The sequence below is a fragment of the Bactrocera dorsalis genome, chromosome 1 (assembly GCF_023373825.1).
Source record: "Bactrocera dorsalis isolate Fly_Bdor chromosome 1, ASM2337382v1, whole genome shotgun sequence".
NCBI classification, from domain to species: Eukaryota; Metazoa; Arthropoda; class Insecta; order Diptera; family Tephritidae; genus Bactrocera; species Bactrocera dorsalis.
In genome coordinates, this window is record NC_064303.1 from 68684507 (window position 1) to 68707816 (window position 23310).

A 23310-nucleotide genomic window follows, 5' to 3' on the forward strand; every position below is an offset into this window, starting at 1 on the left:
AGGGTTACTAATTTTATCTAATCTTTTCCTAGAGGTTTCGGCGCTAACAAAATTCGTATCTATTTCTTTTTCTTGACGGTTTTGATTTATGTTATTTATTCTTCGTTCTTTAATTAATTGGGGATTTGTTTTTGGGTGTTTTCGATTAAAAAATATGTTATACGGACTTTCACCTGTAGTGGAATGAGAAATAACATGATTGTAGGTAAATAGTGCTTGCTCAATTTGAAGGTATTTCAACTCTTTATCCCCAGAGCTACAAATAATTCGCAGTTTTTCATTCATCGTTTTATGAAACCGTTCAATGTCACCAATACCAGTTTTCCCAGTTGTGACTTCGACTGCTATATTCAATTGTTGACACCACTGCTTTATGCTAACATTATTGATACCTTGGTCCTGATCTATTTTTAATGTTTTCGGAGGTCCCATAAAATTAAAAATCTTTAGGAGAGCTTTCTTAGTTTCTAACCAATTTAAAGCTGATACTTTTTCAGCTGCAGCAAATTTGGAAAATAAATCAATACATGTTAAATAATTTTCATCATCCCATTTCCAAAAGTCTACTACAAACTTTTCTCGAGTCTCATACACAGGAGGCGTAACTTTAAATGGTAATTTGTTCGAAATATGGTCGTTTTTGCAATGGTTGCATAACTCACATTCATTAATTATTTTAGTTATCTCCTTAACGTAATTAGGGTGGTAATATTTTTGCTTGAAGCAATTTGCAACTTTTTCAATTCCCTGATGCAATCCTTCGAGGTGAATTTCTATTACTTTTGATTTGAAGTCCGAATAATCTTCAATATTTTCTAATTCCTTCATGGTTCGGTAAATTTTAAATCTGTTTGAAGTGATCAGTCTATTATAAATGTTTTGCAATTGTATAAAGTCGTCGTCATCTGTCATAAGTATTGTTGTATTTTTGTTTAATAAATAAGTTTTAATTATGTCCTTTATAAACTCAGTTGTTAGTGCCGTATAAGTTATAGTAGTAAGATTGTTAGAAAATATTTTGCATGTGTTTGTACAATTTTGGTTAGATCTTATTAGTTTAAGTTGGTTTCTGAATACGTTTAATGGCCTTTCGGCAATTCTAATAAACTCACCGGAGTCTTCGTTAGCGGAATGGATTGTGGCTACATTCGAAGCAGTTACTTCATTAACGTTACATTCTTCAATTTTAACGCGAGATAGCGCATCGGCAACATGATTTTCTTTACCAGGAATGTATTTGATATCAAAATCGTATTCATTCAACCTAATCTTCCACCGTTGCAGTTTTGCATTTGGCTCTTTTAAATTATGTAACCATTGCAGAGGGCGATGATCACTATTTATTAAGAACCTTCTGCCATATAAATACGGTCTGAAGTATTTCGTAGCCCATACCATTGCCAAGAGCTCTTTTTCTGTTGCCGAATAATTCAACTCATGTTCATTGAGTGTACGGCTGGCGAAACAGATCGGATGTCCATTTTGGCTTAATACTGCTCCTAATGCTACATTAGAGGCGTCTGTCGTTAACGTAAATAATTTCTCGTAATTTGGATACGCCAAGATCGGCTCTTTTGTTATTAATAACTTGATAGTTTCTACGGCTCTGATAAATTCTTTATCTGAATTATTCACTATATTGCCTTTTTTTAAACAATTTGTTAAGGGTTTTGTTATTTTTGAAAAATTTTGTATAAATTTGCGGTAAAATCCCGCTAAACCCAAAAATTGTTTTATTTCCTTTTCCGTTTTGGGAATCGGATAATTTAAAATTGCTACGACTTTATTAGGATTTGGTTTTATGCCGGAAGGGGTAATAACATGGCCAAGAAACTCGGTTTCTTGTTTTAAAAATTCACTTTTGTTCGGCTGCACTTTTAGATTCGCTTCAGCTAATCTTTGAAACACTTTATCGAGAGATTCGATGTGCTCCTGCAGAGATGTATTGAAAACTACTATATCATCTAAATACACCATGCAATCTTTCCCAATTAGACCGTCCAAGACTGTATTCATCAGCCGTTGGAAGGTGGCTGGCGCATTTTTTAAACCGAATGGCATTCTCAAAAATTCGAAGTGGCCATTTTGTGTAGAAAAAGCTGTTTTTTGTCTATCTATTGGATCCATTTCGATTTGATGGAATCCTTGCGCCAAATCAAGGCGTGAAGTATAAACATCTACCTAACTTGTCCAGTATCTCGTCCATGTTTGGAATGGGGTACTTGTCATCCACAGTAATATTATTTAACTTACGGTAATCTACAACGATTCTCCACTTGTCTTTACCTGAAGCATCTAGCTTTTTAGGTACCACCCAAATCGGTGCAGAATATGGAGAAGTACTGTGGCAAATTATTTTTTGTTCTAACATATCTTTTATTTGTTTGTTTACTTCCGCTTTATGTACTTCTGGGTACCTATAGGATTTAACGTAGATGGGATCTTCATGAATAGTTTTTATTTTGTGTTTAATTCTGTGGGTGAATGTAAGCTTCTCACCTTCCTTGTAAAATAAAGTTTTGTGTTTCTTCAGTAATTTATTCAATTTTTCCGATTCTTCATTATTTAAATGGTTGAGTCTGAATGTGTTAGTAAATTGACCATCATTGACTTTCAACTCGGTTAGTAAGTTTGTGTGTGTATAATTTTTAACAGTGTTGAAAAATTTGTATATATGTCCTTGTAAACTAATCGTATTATTTTTTAAATCGATTTTAGAGTTGAGCTGACGAAGTGTATTGTAGCCTAATAATCCGTCGTAATTATCGGAAAAATTATAAACGTAAAACGTCAATTTGTGGTTATGGTAATTGTCGAAAACTTCTTGAATTTGTTTAAGTAATACCTTTCCTGTAACTGTTTTTAATAATATTGGTTCAACTTCAACGATTCTACTACTAAGAACTTGGGGCTTAATTAAACTAACAGAAGACCCCGTATCTATCAAAAACCTTATAAATTTATGTTCAATCTTTAATTCTATTGTTGGTAATCCTCCGAGGCTTCTAATTGAAAATTTGATGACTCAAATTCCATTGGTTGAGGAGCGCCGTATCGCCTTATTCTAGATTGATTCGAATTACTTTCATTTTGCCTTCTTGTTTGTTGCGAATTTATTTTAGGTACATTATTGTCATTATGCGCATTAAAATTATTTCTATTAGTATAACTATTAGGACAATTCAAAGTTGTATTCATTTGTGGGTGATAAATCCATCCATTTGGATTTGAATGATAAAAATGATTTGCGTTATTAGGTGGCAATGCATATCCCTGATAGTTATTGTCATGAGAATAGTCAAAAAATCGATTTACATTAGACGGACAAAAATGTTGAAACTCGTTACCATTTTCTCTATTTGAATTTATGTGAGAAAAGTTAGGAACTCTGGGAAATGGGATGTTTCTCTGATTATGATTTTGTTTGGTTTTGCTCAATCTTCTATCATCTTCAAAAACATTATTTTCTTTCAAAATTTTAACTGCGGACTTAAGGTCAGTTACTAAATTTGCGTTTATTAATGCTGTTAAATAATTTGGCAATTCCCTTTTCAACGTCTTTAAACTAATCTGATCTAGCTCTTTGTACAAAAATGTTTTAGTGGATATATTTTCATTTTTTAATTTAATGCAATCTTTTACTCTACATACTTCGATGTTAATTTCTTCGCACAATAATTTTACACTATTCTTAAATTTTATATTACTGATTTCCAAAATAAGAGTAGATACAGGTGTATGTTCGCCAAATTCATCGATAAGCAATTGTCGTAGTGTTGTCCAATCACACGGTTGCTCCCGTCTTACAATATCAAGAGCAGAACCTCTTAGAGTGCAGGTAACACAGTTGAAATAAAATGCAGCCTCTTCTGAAGAGATAGTTGTGTACCGAGGTACAACGCTATCCATGCTGTCGACATACATACATCGCTAAGTAGTTTTTGTTGCCGTCAAACGGTTGAATCAGCTTAATGGTTTGCATAACGAGATCACGCTTTTCTCTTCCTTCGGTCATTGTTATTTCTTTATTTATACTAAGAGAGCTCAACTTTTTGTCTATAGTTTCTAACTCTTCTTCAACGCGCATTGATAAGAGCAGTATATAGATTAAGATCAATTGTTTTTTATATAGTTCTTTTTTTTATCAAATTATCTTAACAAAATTAAGTAATAGATATCGGTAAAATTTTTCTTTACTTTAGTAGTATTTGTTCTAAAGCTCTCTTTTTATACACGAATTCTTTATTGTCAAGAGTATTAATTTTCATACACTGTGAGTTTTTTGAGTCTCTTAACTAGTTAATATTCGTGTAAATCACTGAAGCCGATTTGATTAATTTTTTTTTTGTATTTAAGTTCTCGTTCTTTCGTGTAAACTGTCACTATCACTGGAACCGGTCTTAATAATTTTTTTTTTGTATTGTAGATGTCTTTCCTTTGACATTAATTTGTCCTTAATTTACATTGACATTGATATGATATTGAAAGACACTACACTGATCTTTATTTGACATTGGACTGCTTTACTTTGACATTGACATCCAACGGCATGACAATAGAATATGCCGTTTTTTATTCAGCGCGTGTATTTATTTTTATTTTTATTAACTTTATTTTTATTATTATGATTATTATTAATTTTTTAATTGTAGGTTCGTTTAAGGATCTTTTTTCGTAGATCCTACCGACTGCGCCAGTGAAATTTTAATATTAGTTTATTGGATTTAATTTTAATCTATTAATAAATTTAAATATTACAATAGGGAATTAATACGTCACATTTCAATGTTTGCTTAATGACTAACTCATCCTTGCTTAATAACTGCTACAGAAGGTCATCTCGATTATTTTACTTCTAACGTATAAGACGTATAAGAGCGTATTGATATCTATTAATTTATTGTTTGAGTGAGTGTAGCAATGTCACTCATAGATATCTATTACTAGTGGACTGTATGATTACAATAGCTAGATTATTTCTTATCTTATTTAACATTGAAATATATAAAAGATTTAAGTATAATATTGTTGTCCTTGTCTGGCAGCAACGAACATGTTCAATTTTGAACATTGTGTAAAAATACTTACCCTAATAATATTAAATATGCTTACCTTCATCTATTACCATAAGTTAACGAAATGAATTATGCTCACCTCTTTTTTGTACATACATACATACATACTTACATTCCAAACGCTTTTATCCTGTTAGCTTAAGTTTCATGTCAGGAAGTGAAATATTAACTGGAATAAATATCAATTGTAATTAGACCCCAATCGAATTCGCCGTCGCAATTTTCGGAAAAGTTAAGTATTTTAGGTACAGGCAATTGGTTAATTTCTGTGAAGTGAAATATTTAAAAATATTAAACAAACACGCATCCCAAAACAATTTTAATTCTCAAAAACGCTTGACAAATTTCAGGGTGCCAGTTAATACCAGTATCAACGACACTTATACACAAGTATATGAGAAACGCTGATAAAGCTAATTCTGCCCTAATCAAATTAACAAGAGTATCAAACTCAAGACTTTGAACTCATACCGAATGTAAGACATGCATAGGCCGCACGATAAGCACTTGTTTACAGCAAATAATAACTACAATTAGACTTTAGACCAGCGTTGTCCACGGCCTATGCGCACAATAGCGCACGGACAGTGCCAGACACCTCACACCAACATGTCGCGACAAGTGTCTGTGAAAGCACGATTGTGCAACTGTATTCAACTTCGTAGGCAAGCAAAGCAGAATTTTGCGATCAGTTGACGAAGAATAACCAACACAAGCGTAACGTGCACACAGTCACGTTGGACAACACTGCTTTAGACCTAAGCCACAAAACATGAATATGTTCTCAACTTAACGAATAATTTATAACCCATAGGATAATACGAAAACATGTTCATTTAAGTATGTGAATTTCTAGAATAAAGATCTTATTCTGCAAAAGTAAATACATATTTTTTAACCATTCATAAGTACATGAATTAACTGGGGGCTCAACCGCTCTTTGCTATGAAGGAGGAGATCGCACAACAGGACTTCGGCATCCTTAAGAATCTTCGAAGGGCATAAAGAAGGACATATAAATCCTTAAGCAGAAATCTTTAGTAAAGAAAGCCAAAATCTTTAAATCTTCCTTAACGAAGATAGACACTCAGAAAATGAGTCAAGGAGCAAAACGGACAATGCCAAACGAGGACATAAATCCTTCAGCTACAGTCCATACTACTCCTGAAAACTACATAATGTCCTACATTCAGGCTCAGTTCTCGAAATTGCACGAAGAAAGGACAAGGAGTTAATATTACGGATGTTCCAAACTACAAATCCTAACACTAGCGCAACTTCCACTCCAACAATATACCAAGAAGCCACGATGCAATATCAGAATGTAACAGATGTACAAATCGAAGTTATAACGGAATTACCTATTTTCCAAGGAAACAAAGAAGAATATACGATATGGAAGTCACATGTAATGAAAGTCATGGAACCACTCCAAGTATTCTAGAACACACCTCAATTCTACAATATCATTAGAACCTTCAGAAGAAGAATCACGGGACATGCAGATATGTTACTTGAATGCAACAACACACCTCTCAACTCCTACAGTATCATGGAAGCTTTGGACGCACTATATCACGCACTATTTCCAATATACATTGTCACTGCACAGTAAGCTGATTAAAAATACAGTGGACCTTCTAAAAACAGAAATAAATAACAACACAGGATTAAAAAATCAAAATTTGACAACAGCCTTAGCATCTAATCAATATCAAAGCTTAAAGCAAACCTATACAACAAATATAAATACGATTACAACAAACTAGTGAAAATAAAAATCTAAGACGACCTATCGAAATCCAAAAACAAAATTTAATAACTTTTGGCAAACACCAACTAATCAACACAGAATAATACCACAAAAGAATAATACCAATGGTCAAGAAACCAATATAATCAACCTAATCATCATAATAACAACTTCAGGCGAAATCAATTTCAACCAAGGCAACAAAGGAGGAACAATTACAATTATGCACAACCTCAAAGAGTATTTAATATATATGTACCAACCTCCACAAGAACGCATGGATGTTGACGAACCTACAAACCTAGGTACAAATTCTAACAGAAAGATCATTCCGCAAAAGATACAAAGGATCAACACACACTAACAACCTGAATCTCAGCCAGAACAAACCTTCAGACACATGGAAGAAACTGACAATACATCGAGTAATTAAAAAGATTATAATAGACAAATACCTGAAAATAATGTAAAGGTAATAAAACCTGTAAATAAATGTAAAGAGCAATGTAATTATTGAATTTGTATTAACTAAAAGAAAAAAAAACATTAATTGTATAAAATGATAATAATATCTGAAAGAAAAAATTAATATTTTCTGAACAAATGAAATATATTAAATAAAGGGTGATTTTTTAAGAGCTTGATAGCTTTTTTAAAAAAAAAAAACGCATAAAATTTGCAAAATCTCATCGGTTCTTTATTTGAAACGTTAGATTGGTTCATGACATTTACTTTTTGAAGATAATTTCATTTAAATGTTGACCGCGGCTGCGTCTTAGGTGGTCCATTCGGAAAGTCCAATTTTGGGCAACTTTTTCGAGCATTTCGGCCGGAATAGCCCGAATTTCTTCGGAAATGTTGTCTTCCAAAGCTGGAATAGTTGCTGGCTTATTTCTGTAGACTTTAGACTTGACGTAGCCCCACAAAAAATAGTCTAAAGGCGTTAAATCGCATGATCTTGGTGGCCAACTTACGGGTCCATTTCTTGAGATGAATTGTTGTCCGAAGTTTTCCCTCAAAATGGCCATAGAATCGCGAGCTGTGTGGCATGTAGCGCCATCTTGTTGAAACCACATGTCAACCAAGTTCAGTTCTTCCATTTTTGGCAACAAAAAGTTTGTTAGCATCGCACGATAGCGATCGCCATTCACCGTAACGTTGCGTCCAACAGCATCTTTGAAAAAATACGGTCCAATGATTCCACCAGCGTACAAACCACACCAAACAGTGCATTTTTCGGGATGCATGGGCAGTTCTTGAACGGCTTCTGGTTGCTCTTCACCCCAAATGCGGCAATTTTGCTTATTTACGTAGCCATTCAACCAGAAATGAGCCTCATCGCTGAACAAAATTTGTCGATAAAAAATTTTCGAACCGAACACTGATTTTGGTAATAAAATTCAATGATTTGCAAGCGTTGCTCGTTAGTAAGTCTATTCATGATGAAATGTCAAAGCATACTGAGCATCTTTCTCTTTGACACCATGTCTGAAATCCCACGTGATCTGTCAAATACTAATGCATGAAAATCCTAACCTCAAAAAAATCACCCGTTACAAATAGAATTTACTCTGCAAGCAAAGATTAATTAAATAAAAATAGAGAAAAAATCTGAAAGGAAAGAATAATTAAATAAAAATAATAATAACATCTGAAAGAAATATAAATATTATCTGATAATTTAAAATATAAAACAAACATTTTTTTCACAAATTATATTGGATTGTGCGCATATATTGAAGTCTGCGCAGTCCAATTTCAAACAACACACGCTTATTTTCACATACTCGTACTTACTTAACAATTGATATTTGCTGTTTCTGATGATATTGCTGCTGCTGCTACTTCCAATTCAGTTCTGATTTCCAATGCTATAAAAATAAATGAAGTAATTATTTTCAAAATATTGTTAAAAAGTCACATAAAATTCATTTACTTACCTTCTTGTTGTACGAGCCTCCTTTACGATGGTACGATCACGAACGACATGCGTCTTTCAATCGTTTTTTTATTACCCTTTTTGGGATTTTCTGTTGTCACTATTGACAATTATGTTTTCTCCTTCGCACTCATTGAAATAAATCAAGAAATGAAACAATCATTTACGTAAACAAAAAATAACCCGAAAATGTGCGTTGGTGTTAATGTATGGAGAAAAAATCTGTAGTTGTATTGGAATATTTGTCACAAGCGGGTAGCCATGGTTGGCAGGGTAACTTGTAGTATGTCACTATACCGACGACTACATATGACACATAATCGTACGCCAACAGCTCATTCGACATCAAACGGTTCAGTTGAACGCTTGCATAGCAAGAACTGATAGAAATCGCAGCAACATTAGCTAAACAAAATAACACCGATCCAGTTACGGAAATATTTAACGCAGCATACGAGTATAATAGGACAATACACTCGGTGACAAAACAAAAACCAGTGGAAGTATTTTTCAACAGGAAGAATTATCCGGAAATAAAACAATTGATTGAAAAAAACAAAGACAAAGTTTTAGATTATCGTAATAAATAAAGAACACAAAAATTTTATGAACCAAAACAAATAATTTACGCACTCTCAAAACGACGTACAAAAACAGAACAAAAATTTTTAAAATACATAGTTATAGAAAACCGTGAGGACACAGTTTTAGTAGAGAGAGGAGGAAGATAACATGTCTTACATAAAGATAACATTCGTAACACTCCTATTGAATTTAATAATATACATAAATATAGTTTAAAAAACTAAAAACCACGCTTTTAAAGCATATCAAACTAAAAAGTGAAAAATAATTCTTTGTATAATGCATGCATGTAGTATCGGTTAAGTAAATCGATACTTAGGCAGCATTTAATATCTACTCGTAACCTTTCATTGACTAATTGGTACATTATTTGGCGACCAAGTTCTATTGACGACATTACGAATTATTACTTCTTAATCGAATCATTTCTTCTAAAGCTTCACTATTACGCGGGGTTTTACCTGTCAACTTTGAACAGCCCAGTTCTTTAATTCGAATACAGTCCAAAGATCTACAACGACTAAGTGCTACATAAGCTTGTCCAGCAGCAAACAGTCGAGAGCCCAGATAAATTACTGCATGTTCTAATGTACAACCTTGCATCTTATGAACGGTCGACGCCCAAATCAGTATGCTATTTAAATGTCACTAAAACTAGTTTTATATAGATGTTACATACTTTTAAGCGCATATTTTTGGTGAGCTGCTTAAACTTACTATCGCCTTCGCTCAAATATTCTACGTTTCAGTACCACTTAAAAAAGTTACAAACATACATACATACATACAAGTGAAGCTAATAAAAGAGTATTAAAAAGGAGTTTTCTACTGCAGTTGCTTCTCGGGCATTTTGAAAACTAGTATCTGAATTTTTTTTACTACAAAATTTTTATTATAAGTATTAATTTTTTTATTACCTAAAAGTCACATGTTTTGCATTATTTGATATTATTTCTTCTGGTGCGCGGTTATACTTATATACATAAGTATATCTATATAAAGTATATTTTCTTAAGGATATACATATGTATATTTCGGTATATGCTACTCAAACTAGTTTTATATAGATGTTGCATATTTTTGGTAAGCTGCTTAAACTTCTACGTTTCAGTACCACTTAAAAAAGTTACATACATGCATGCACACATACATACATCCATACATACACACATACATATTTACATCCATAAGTTATGCTTTCTCTCGTTGAGATTTATTATTAAAATTGCAGTAGTGACTACTATAATTAAAACAATTGAAATATCAAAACTTAAGCTAATTATTGAGGATACACTGTTTCCATTCTTTAGTAATTTAAAATTATTTTCATGCTGAAGCTGTTTTATGTACAATGCTTCCATCTTTATTACTTTATTAATTTCGTTTGTATCATTTATTTCTGTTATTACATTTGGTAATACAAATGTTTCAAATATCCTCAAGTTTACATTGAAATATGTTCTATTAGAAATCTTTATCTCACATTTTCCGAACCTTAATAAAAATGTGCCTTTTTGGCTTATCTTTTGTTTATTACAATTTTGGGTTATATTTGAATTATGTAAAATTCTTAAATACAAGGGTGCCTGGTAGCGCTTCTATTACATCAGGTTTATCAAAATTTTCAAACTTACAGCTCGCTTCTTTAAACATTAATATATTGCCTATACATGTGTCTTCAATTCTTATAATATTCTTTTCTAAATTATCCTTAATTTCTAATTGGTACATTTTATTGCCCTCGTCTACAAGGATTTCTAAATGGCTTAGTATTACTGACTTATTATTAATGTTTGGGATGGGTTCAAACTTTATTTTGAATAATGTATTCTGGGAATATTGAGGTATGAGGAGGGATGATTGTATTTTCCTGGAATAGTACGGCTGTTCTAATGTGGCTGTAACTTTCAAAATTGCTAATATGATTCAGTTCAGTAGGGGTTAGAATGTCCGTTGGCAAGATACCTAATTTAGTTGAAAAAATGATTTGTCCGATGTCATCTACGTGATTGCGTAAAAGTGATATGTCGTTGTTAATTTGGTAAGTATGCATGATGAATTGAATTTCGTCCTCTATTGTCTTTATTTTATTTTGTGCTAATTCAGTAAATTCGTTTATGTAACTACTAATAACAGTTTGTTGTTTGTTTATGTGGTCTGTAATGTTCGTTATCTGTCCAGAAAGAAAGTCGCTAATTTGCATTAAATTGTTAACATTATTCGTGGTAATTTCTTCGTTGTTATGAATTTGTGTGAGAGCGTCCCTAATTTCTTTTTCATCGTCACTGTCCATGGAGCCTGCTATAAATTTTAGTCCTTTCCTACGATATTGAGTAAGCCTCGTTTGACTTTAAAGTGCGGATGCAAACCGTCTAACTTAGCTTCTAATAAAACAAAATTTTTATGGATTGAGTCAAGAAATCTGTCCTCAAAAGTGATTGCTTTTAGAGTGTTAATGTTGCCTGAAATAAGCGATAGCGTTTCTTCATATTTCGTTAAATTGATGAAATGTAAAATTTTGTCGTAATGGTTGATTGTCCTTACTTCTCCTGTCTTAATGGGTAGATACCCGTTGTCGTTGGTAAGATCCTGTATGTCGATTTGTTGTGTGATCACGGTCAATGTCATCGTTAGTTGAATCAGAAAGGTATAGTAGCGGGTCATTATGACTAACTGGAAAAATAATTTTAACATTGTTTAATATTTTTTTTGTGAACGATTTTATCTGACTTAGTTTTAATTGTGGAATTGTAGTTCTGCTCTACAATTTCCTTTCTGTATTTAGAAGATAACTTTGTTCCTATTCTCTTGTCTATTTTTACGAAAGTCTCGTCTCCTCTGACGTATTGTTTTAACGGGGTTCGATCTTTATTATGGTACAAAAGGTCGATATTCAGTTTAGTTAATAATTTTTTGGCAGTTTCCTCTCTATCCTTATCTAGTAATTTTGGGTCACTACAAACTCTTCTGCCAAAGAAAGCTTCTACGGGTTTCATTGCGGTAGTGGAATGAATTGAATAATTGTATTCTTTTACCGATTTCTCCAGTAATTCGTTAAAAGAATTATGCGTTTTTTCGCTTTGCAAGCAACGCATGATCTCCTGTAGAGTTGAATGAAACCGTTCAACCTGTCCATTTGAGGAGCTGGTGTAAGGGGCTGTTCGAAATATTTGTATGCCGAACTCATTCTCTATCATAAAATTTATTGACTCAGATTTAAATGATCTTTCATTGTCAAATACTACCGTTTCCGGTATGAGGGAAAGTAGTATATCTCTCAGAGGTTGCCTGATATCCTCTGCAGCTTTAGATTGTATGGGTTTCGCGACAGCAAATTTTGAAAATTTATCTGCGGCTGTCAAAATCAACTGTTTTCCTATTATGAGGATATCTAAGTGAACTATTTGACCAAGAAACCGTGGAATTGGAGTGCCCTGTATTTGCAGCTTTGGCGGATGCCGTTCGTATTTATTAGCTTTGCATGTTTCGCATTTTTTCATAATTTTTTTCATTTTATTTGCCATTGCAAGAAAATAATATTTTTCTGGGATCTGCATTCTATTTTCCCTGCAATTCCTATGTGCTCTATTATGGGTGCTAACTATTATTTCTTCTTGCTCTTGTTCATTCGTTATGTCCTTTACCATTATTTGGGTAAACCTAACTTTATATTTGTTAAAGTGTAAGGCATATAATAACTGAATTTTTCCCATAATATGCTCATCCGTTTTTAAGCAATTTATGACGGACGGATTAAGGTATCTTTTTAAAATATCTATCAAATTTTCATCAGTATATTCGGGTTCGGTGATTAGATGGCGATGATACGTTGGAAATATAATTTTGAATTGGTAACTCGAGATTACGTCTTTATTTAAGAATATTTGATTTTTGAATGCGTTAATAGATGCTTCAACGCTATATATTAAATTGTGGGATGAACTTCCATCCGAATGAGTCGCTGTAGAGAGCGAATTCAATGGTGTATCATGAGGTATTCTAGACAAGGCGTCAGCTACGACGTTACCCTTGCCAGGCCTGTAGTATAACTCATAGTTATATTCTTCAAGGATCGCCTTCCACCGCTTCGTTTTACTATTGCTATTCTTGTTGCTTAGCGCATAGGTTAAAGGTTGGTGGTCGGTCGTGATTTTTACCTTGCGTGAACTGTATAGGTAATTTCTGAAGGAGTTTAATGCCCATATTATTGCAAGCATCTCTTTTTCGGTTGTTGCGTAGTGCTCTTCGGCTCTACTCAACGTTCGCGATATAAAAGCTATCGGCTTATCGTTTTGCGACAAAACTGCGCCTATGCCGAAGCTTGAGGCATCAGTAGCCAGTTCAAATTCCTTTTCGAAATCTGGGAAAGCAAGGATAATGTCCTTGGACGTTAGGGAATTTTTAATTTTGATAAAAGACTCGATTGCATTTTTATCAAGGTCAATCTTAATGTTGGCCGATTTGTTTTTAGACGTTCGGCCATCTTCCCCTCTTAAAAGGGATGTCAAGGGTTTGGCTATTTTTGCGTAATCTCTAACAAATCGCCTGTAATATCCTGACATACCTAGAAAGCTACGGAGTTCTTTTAAATTTTTGGGCTGTGGAAAATTGGAAATTGCCCCCACTTTTGCCGGATTGGTTTTTATGCCATTTGGTGTAATGATGTAACCTAAAAATTCCGTTTCCCTTTTAAAAAAGTTGCATTTATCCAACCGCACCTTCATATTGGCTTCATCTAGGGCCCTAAAAATTGTTTTAATGTGTCCGAGATGTTCCTCCTCGGTTTTACTAAAGATTATTATATCATCAATATAGACATAACAACATTTCCCGATATATTCTCGCAATATATCGTATAATGTGCGCTGGAATATTGATAGCGCATTTTTCAGGCCAAAAGGTAAAGGCGTGAATTTGTATTTTCCATTGTTTATGGAAAATGCGATTTTTTCAATGTCAGATTTTTTTAGTGGAATCTGGTGAAAACCACTTTTTAGATCAAGTACAGAAAAAAATTGCTGTTGCTCAGCTGGGAGATAACTTCTGTTATCTCGGGGATAGGGTACCTCTCCGCAGTCGTGACTGCATTGAGCTTTCTGTAGTCGATGACCATGCGGTACTGTTTGTTTCCCGCTGAATCCGCCTTTTTGGGTACAATCCAAACTGGGGAGTTGTACGGCGACCTTGACGGCCTTATTATACCATCATTTAGAGCTGCGGGGTATGGGTAGAATTTCATGTAAACTGGTGAATCACTCGTTGTCCTAATTTGGGCAACAACTTTGGTTGTATATGTAAGTTTCTTATCGGGTTCTGAGAAAAGATTTCTGTGGGAGTTGACAACGTGATTCATTTTTGTTTTCGTTTGAGGAGCCAACGTTTCCTCTTTTATATTTACTGCATTGACTGCCTTAGAAGGCAGCTGCTTTAATCTTATTGCCTTACCATTTCTTATTTTCATGTAGTTTTTGTTTGTGTAAATTACGGCCTCTAACTCCTTTAGAGTGTCGTTACCTAGTATGCCATCAAAAGTTACTAAAGAAGGCATGAGGTAGAATTTTATCTCCTCGTTCATATCAAACAACTTTGCTTTTGTATGCTCGCATATTTTTATGCAACCTACAACGGATTTTGCATAGAAGGGCACCTCGTTTGGTATACGCTTCCTTGCAAGTTCGGGATTTTTCCGCTCTCCGCTTTTATTTCAAAATAGGGTAGCGAAGAGCCTATCATGCTAAAAAATTAATGCTCGTTTGTTCAACGATATTCTCATCTTCCGCCTGTTCTGTGGCTAGACGAAAAGTTCTTTGATATTTATTTGGTTGATGATGAGCAGTCGGCTGAGGTCTTTTGCCATAAGCCTGGTTTTGGGTGGGTCTATTCATATAATTTATCCTAAGGGAGTGGATGCTTGGGTCTACATCCATCGGTTTTGGCCGCTGTTGGGGTTTGGGTGGTCTAGGGGGGTAATTGCCGTTATGCTGCCCTATTTGACCAAGAAAGGTTGGCAAATAGGTTAGTTTGGCTTGGGAAAATGAGCCAGTTGGGGATAAAATTGTTGTGTTTGCTGCTGCACAAAGTTTCTCCTTGGTGGCAGCTGAGGGGGTTGTCCTTTCCTTGCGTTAGTCGCATGATTTGTGCGAAAATTTTGGTTCTCTAGTTTTATACACAGATGAAGAGCCTGTGGCAAGTCCGCCGGTTCCCGTATTCCTAAGAGTCTGGGTAAGTCCCCACTTAGTTCTTTTATAAATGTGTCTAACGCTTTGTCCCTGTATGCCTGTGTCAGGGGGCACAAGGATTCCTTACCCATTTCGAGGCATCCTAACTTGTTTAAAATCAGCGAAAGATGTGTATACACCTGCTGGTAGAATTCAGGGACGGGTCTGTTCCCTTGTATCAATGTCGTCATTTGGTACTCGAGAGTGGACAAGTCTCTCTTGTCACCATAATGCATCGTTAGACATTTTGATATGGCCTGCCAATCAAGCGGCGTGTTGTAAGATTCTAAGGCGATGTCGGCGTTGCCGACTGTTTTATTTCTTATCACACTTAATATGCCAAAATACTTTGGTTGTCCTTTCAATGGCTTGTATATGGCCAAAATTCGATCAACACCTTTCTTCCAGGAGTTGTATTCTCCTGGCTGTCCCGAAAAACCCTTAAGGGATTTAACTATGTCAGGAATTTTATCTAATTCCCCTAAATTGTTCCTATGTCTATCCTCGATTTGTTGGTCTACTACTTGCGACGGAGGGGGGTTAAGTACTGACTGTACTACCTATGGTCCTTGTTGTCTAAGTATGTCTGTGGCAGTTGTCGATATTAGCCTAGTCAAATCATCTACTGATAACTGAGCAGATTGTGGGAGGGCGACAGAAGTTTGGGATTCCTCATCCCAAGATCAGAATTGGTGGACGAACTAGGTTTTTGGGATTTGCCATTTTTACAAAATACTATATATATAATTATAAATATATTTAGAAATAATAAAAAATATAGCACCGACTCACTGCTTGTAGCGCTGGTTTTGTGCTTGTATTTTCTTCCTTCGTTACGGATTCTGTAGTTAAAGCTGTTGATGCTGTTGTAACTTCTGTTGATGGAGTTGATAGTGTGATTATAATGCTCAATAGGATTTGGTAGCAGGACTACTTCGATATAGAATTTCACGCTGCTCACAGAACTTGTTTTATAGTTCACTTTTAGATTTTTCTCTTCTATTAACTTGTTTCACAGTTTTTTTCTTTCGCACATTCAATGCTCAATAGGATTTGGTAGCAGCACTATTTTGATGTAGAACGCTGCTCACAGAACTTGCTTTATATTTGCTTTCTTATTGAAAGTCAAATATTTTTACTATCCTTTGTTCGTTTAAGGATAGATTTTTCTCACAGTTTTTTTTGCACATTCACTTCTTATTTTATCCTTGATCGTTTAGGGATATTGTTTATATAGATTTTTCTTTTTTATTGTCCAACACTTTATTACAGTATTTTTTGTTATTATTCTAGTTTAAAATTTTTTTTATATCCGCGATCTTAGGCCGATACGTAATGTCTCCTTTTTGCCTAAGCTACTAAGGAACCGACCGATCGACGCTTTTTGCTTTTAGCAAAGTAGCTTTACGCCTAACTTTTTAGCTAAGTTTTTACACTTTTACACTTTTCCTTTGCATCTAAGTTGTCCTTGCACTTTACGCGACTTTTAGTACAAACAGCTTTACGCTCGCTTGCAATTCGCTCGGGCTCCAGTTAAGCTTTCTCTCGTTGAGAAAGCTAAAAAAAACAAAATTGTTTTCGCGTTTAACAACGGTGCTGCATGGATGGCAGCGCGACCGCGTTACTTTATTGATTGACATAAAATGTGACTAAAATTAGTGCTTAACATAATTTTATACCTAAATTCCGTCTAGCCTGCAGTGTGGTGGCGTGATGCACTTCCAGGAATTGGCTTGTGAAGGTGCATAAGCATTTCGGGTGCGCGTGCCGGAAGTCAAGTCGTTGTTACTGAAACTGCTGCGGCGATTTGCTTAAGTCAGTAAGTTATGTAGTGGTTGCGCAAGTTATGTTGTCGAATTGTTGATAGGTGTTGTATTAAATCATACATACATACATACATAGTGAAGCTAATAAAAGCATACACAGTGAGCAATCTAAAAAATAAAAAAATTATATTCTCCGAAACTGACGACGCATACCTATATGAATATAGATCATTTGGCAGGACACAAAAGGATATCATAAACGAGAATAGAATCTCAAATTTAATTGAACAAACTATTTCACACTCAATACAAGAGATTGTTGCGTGAAGCGACAATATCTTAATATATAAAAATCACGTGTCACGTTGTTTGTTTGCGATGGACTCCTAAACTACTGAACCGATTTTAATGAAATTTTTAACGCTGTGTGCAGTTTGGTCCAACTTGAAAGATAGGATAGTTTATAACTCTCCTTATAGTCGCATTATTTATTTATGGAAATTTTATCCACCAGTTGGTGGCGCTAACAGCGGTATTGAGTAAGTGCGGTATGTTACAGTAGATGGCGCTACAAACATTAAAAACATTAAATGAAAATGCGTTGTTTGAAGTTTATATTATTTGTGGTAAAGTTATACGAGTCTATGACTTCCAAAAAAAAAATAAAAATTGGGCGGGGCGAAGTTCGCCGGGTCAGCTAGTATATATATATATTTAAACCTAAAATTAAGAATATTGAATTATAAAAATTAAATTATGAAATTCTATTACGTAAATTACTTACCTTAATACTTATCTTAACATAAGTTAGTACCATGTTTAACGAAACCCCCCCCCCCCCTTTTTGTAACATATACTTATATTACCACTAGATTAAGCCGTTAGTTTAAGATTTAGGCTAAGCGATTGCATAAAATGAAATATAATGCTCTATTGTATTAAAGAACCTGAAATCGATCGGACGTGTTTTCTTTATTTATCGGAATATTTTGCTTTCGTGACAGGCCATTAGGCTTTAAATTGTTCGCGCATTCCCAGTAGGTACATATTTTTTCGCATCTCAAAAACGCTTTAGATTTTTCATTGCGCCCGAGCCGGGACTAAGTGCGTGAACTTAGTATATATTTCATTTCTTTCGTTTTCGTTAATTAACTAATTTCGTGCTAATTGCCTGTCAATTCGTTCGTTTTCGGCCCTTCATGAAAGTGAAGTGGAAATAAATTAAACATAAAAAAGAAAAAAAAAACAACACCTAAAACAAATATACAAGTACATATCATGTAAAGAAATAAAAAAGATACCAAAAGAAAAATACACATACATACATATAATTGGTACATATACTAAAAGTGGTCAAGTGCAGTGATACCTGAAACACAAAAAACGAAAAAGAATCACAAAACACAAAACTAAAGTGAGAATAAAAATAAAAAGTGGAGTGAAAAGTATTTAATACTTATATACATACATACATATGTGAAAAGTGTTAAACACAGTGAAAAAAATAATAATTATACATATTTGTAAAGTGGAGTGCTAAAATATATACCCATATACTTACCTCAGCCTAAAAGAGCAAAAAACAAAAAAAGGGAGTTATTGTGGAGTGCGTGCACATACATACGAGGGCTGTCCGATAAATAACCGACCTCAACGTGAAGCTAGCGGCACATCTGAAAAAAAAGTGTATACTTCAAATTGTGCATATTATAATATTAAACCAAGATTTGCGCATGAGAAAGCTGTCCGCGCGTTGGGTGCCGCGATTGCTTACGCTAGACCACAAACGTGGGCACATGAACATTTTCAGCGCTCTGTTGGCTCAGTTTAGAGGCAATAAGACCGAGTTTTGGCGCCGATTGATAACTGTAGACGAAACTTGGATTCATCATTATACGCCCGAAACAAAAATCCAATCTAAACAGTGGATTGAAAAGGGGGAACCAGCCCCAAAAAAACCTAAAGCTGTGTATTCGGCTGGGAAAGTGATGGCGAGTGTTTTTTGGGACAGCCTTGGAATTATTTTTATCGACTATCTTGAAAAAGGAAAAACTATAACAGGAGCATACTACGCATCATTATTGGACACGCTAAAGGAAGAAATTTCGAAAAATCGGCCACATTTGCAAAAGTTTGCAAGAAAGTGTTGTTCCACCAAGACAACGCACCATCTCACACCTCAACAGTCGCCATGGCGAAAATCCACGAATTGCGGTTCGAACTGCTTGACTATCCACCTTATTCACCGGATCTAGCACCAAGCGACTTTTTTTTGTTTCCTCAACTTAAAACTGCGCTTGGCGGCCAGAGATTTTCGTCAAATGAGGAGGCAATCTCTCTCGTGAACTCGTATTTTGCAGACAAAGACGCCAAATACTATTTGGAAGGGTTGCAGAGATGGGAGCATCGCTGGGAGAAGTGTGTGGAGTTACAAGGAGACTATGTGGAAAAAAAAAAAAAAAATTTGAAAAAGTCGCGTGCATCATGGTTAGGTCGGTTATTTATCGGACAGCCCTCGTACATATATACATACAGTAATATAAATACATAGTGTGTGTTGCTAAATGTTCGTGTGACAATTTCACCTAATATCCAAACCAGAGGAAAAATAATAAGAAAAGGTGGTACAGTGCAAGGTAATTTTTTCATGGGGTACAGTGGTGGGCGCAAATAAAAGCTCAAACGGGTTTGCCCTAAAAAAGTAATAATATAATTGCATTACAGTTTAAAAAAAAAAAAATTGTGTTACAGTTTTAAAAAACTGTTTAAAGTGCCGCATAGTGAAAAAACCGGTCAACTTAAAACCGTTGCTATCATCCGTTGCTGCGGTAATTACTTCGCTACCATCACTTTGCTATCATCGCTCCGCTGCTGCCATCCCGTCGCTGCTGATATAACTCCGTCGTTGCCATCAAGTCGCTGCTGCCATCAATCCGCTGCCGTCGTGGGAATGAGCTGCGGGCAAACAGCCGACGCACCAGGTAACGGGTGCGATTTACTGAAAGCAGTGCAAAAAAAAGAGGCAAACTGCAACAAAACAAGTGCACACTTTCAGTTTTTGGCTCTCCGTTTTCACTTTACATATGTTACATTGATTTTATTGTATTGCCTTGTATTTAATATACAAACATACATATATACATATATACATATATTAATATATGATCCGACATATACGAATTCAAAGTGAATAAGGGACTTTGAGATTTGCGGTAGCCTTTTATTTTGAAATAAAGGTGATAAAATTATTAATTGCAAAATTAAATTATTTTATTTTTCGTAATTTTTTCGATCCGCGTTTTATTGCTATTGGTTTGGCTTTCGTATATTTAGGAATCGACATATATTTTTTCGTTTTCGTTATCGATTCTCAATATATCTGTTGCCAACGTTTATAATCTTTTTTTCGGAAATTTAATTTAACCAACGCAAAATGAGCAAGCCAAAGCCAACTCTCGCAAGCCTGTCTCCAAGTAAGGAATTGACGGACTTAAAATCGTTAAGACGCCAAAGAACGGTTGCGAAAAGTAGTATTTTGCGCATTAAAACGGGCCTTCTCGAAAAGACAATGTCTTTAGATCCAATCGAATTGGAATGTCGTCTAGATATAATAAATTCACATAGTGAGAAATTAATGAAGTGCCAATCAAAGATTGAAGAAATTGATGAAGACGACATGGCCCGAGGGGAGTTAGACGACATAATCGTTGAAACGAAGTCCATAATAAAGTCAATTTTTGCAAAAAACAAAACTGCACTAGCCGAAACCTCTTTCGTAGCTTCTCACAGCTCAAGGCTCCCTAAAATGAATTTGCCAAAATTCGAGGGAGAATATTCAGAATTCAAAAATTTTATGAGTTTGTTCGAGAGCTTGGTTCATAACGATCCAAATATCCCAGATATAGAAAAATTTAACCATTTGGTTAATTGTCTATCTGGAGAGGCTCTGGAAACAGTTCAAGCGTTTCAGATGTCGGATGAAGATTATCCGAAAGCGTTGGTAAGTCTCAAAAAAGATTACGATAATAAATGTTTGATATTTTTTAATACAATATCTAAACTTTTTGAGCTGCCAACAATCCCAAAGCCTTCTGCGCCTTCCCTGCGTTCATGCGTTCAATGATTGACGAAGTGTCAGCGGTATATAATTCGTTGCTATCGCTGGGTGATGAAAAACAAATAACGAACGCAACAATCATACACAATGTAATGAAAAAGGTTGACCCTGCCACCCGATCCAAATGGGAAGAAGCGCCGGACTATGACAAACTGCCACTGTGGAAGGACTGTGAAGCCACCCTAAATCGACGATACCAGCAGCTATCAGCGGAAGGAGCATCACACTCTAGGACGAAGTCGAGTACGAGTCATGGGAAACACCAACATATAGACAGGACCAAATCGGCGCTAGTTGCTGCAAATACGAGACAGCCTCTTGCCAACAGTGCAAATCCAAGGACCACCATTTGACTGCCTGCCCCACCTTCAAGGCGCTTCCGGTGCAGCAAAGGTTCGAGTTCGTGAAATCGGTGCCCTTATGCATAAATTGTTTACGTAAAGGGCACACATTCTCTAATTGCAGAGCGGATCGATGTCGCGTGTGCAATCGATCGCATCACACACTTTTGCACCAGTATCCGGTTTCCTTCCCCGCTGCACCTCATCCGCAACCATCAACCACTCATGCCATGCATACAGCCAGTATGCCGGATCGGGTCATGTTGGCAACAGCAGTAATTTTAGTGAGGACCAGCTGTGGAGATTATCTGCCTGCGAGAGCGTTGCTGGACTCAGGCTCCCAGGTCAACTTTATGACGGAGGACTTGGCACAAAAGTTGCGGATTCGACGTCAGCACAAAACATTAAGTGTAATAGGAATTGGCAATTCCAATACAAAAGTGGGGTCAAAACTAAGCGCGTTTGTCAAGTCGCGGTTAAATAATTTTGAATTTTCGGCGTTATTCTGTGTAATGCGATGCATTTCGGCAAATCATCCAGACCATAACATCAATGTTAATGGCTGGAAAATTCCGCACAATATTGAATTGGCGGACCCAGAATTCCACAAATCTAAAAAAGTGGATATCCTATTGGGTGCTGAAACATTTTTCGATCTTTTACCTGTTGGCCAAATTAAAAATGGTCCTAACCAACCAACTCTTCAGAAAACCCTTTTAGGATGGATTGTATCTGGCAAATACGCCAGTAATATAAGTTCTCCTCCCAAATTACATAGCACATTATGCCAAGGTGAAGAAGACTTAACGTCAATCGATTCAGTAGTCCAAAAATTTTGGACTCTAGAAGAATTACCTTCAGAATCAAATGACATCAAATTCACACCAGAGCAACAAGAGTGTGAAATTTTTTTCGTAAATACAACTCAAGTATTGCCTTCAGGACGGCTTCAAGTCAGAATGCCCTTTAACGCTGACCGTAAGTCACTCGGTCACTCATATGAAACCGCAGTTCGGCGGTTTCAGGCCCTGGAGAGAAGGACATTAAAAGATCCAGAACTTCGTAAAATGTATCTGGACTTTATGAATGAATATAGAGCACTGGGTCACATGAGCCCAACAAACAATAAGATCCCGAGTGAGCCACACTACTTCATTCCGCATCAATGCGTTTTAAGGCTCGAGAGCACAACAACTAAATTACGTGTTGTCTTTGATGCTTCGAATAGATCTTCAACTCAAATTGCGTTGAATGAACTTTTGATGGTAGGTCCAACCATCCAAGAAGAATTATATTCAACTCTTCTTCGTTTTTGCTTACATAAGTATGCACTAACAGCGGACATTACTAAAATTTACCGTGAAATAATTATGCATGAAGAAGACAGAAATTGTCAACTTATTGTGAGGAGACTGCGTCGAATACTTTCAGAGGTGGAGTGTTTTCATCCATTCGGACAACATGACCTAGCCAGCGTAGCCGCTGTCTTTTAATTCGCTGAACTATGTCAATGTCG

At 35.4% G+C, this 23310-nt stretch overlaps 2 protein-coding genes across 2 annotated transcripts in view; one reads left to right on the plus strand and one right to left on the minus strand.

Moving 5' to 3' along the window:
• Positions 1-23310, plus strand: part of LOC125780360 (uncharacterized) — a 114428-nt gene that overhangs the window by 68531 nt on the left and 22587 nt on the right. The window lies entirely within an intron of this gene.
• On the minus strand, positions 2227-5529 carry LOC125775443 (putative uncharacterized protein DDB_G0272516). Its single transcript, XM_049446077.1, has one exon. The coding sequence runs from the start codon at positions 3922-3924 to the stop codon at positions 2980-2982; it is 945 nt and encodes a 314-aa protein (XP_049302034.1). The 5' UTR covers positions 3925-5529; the 3' UTR covers positions 2227-2979.

Coding starts and splice junctions, on each gene's coding strand:
- LOC125775443 (XM_049446077.1), bottom strand. CDS start 3,924: ATGTATGTCGACAGCATGGATAGCGTTGTACCTCGGTACACAACTATC.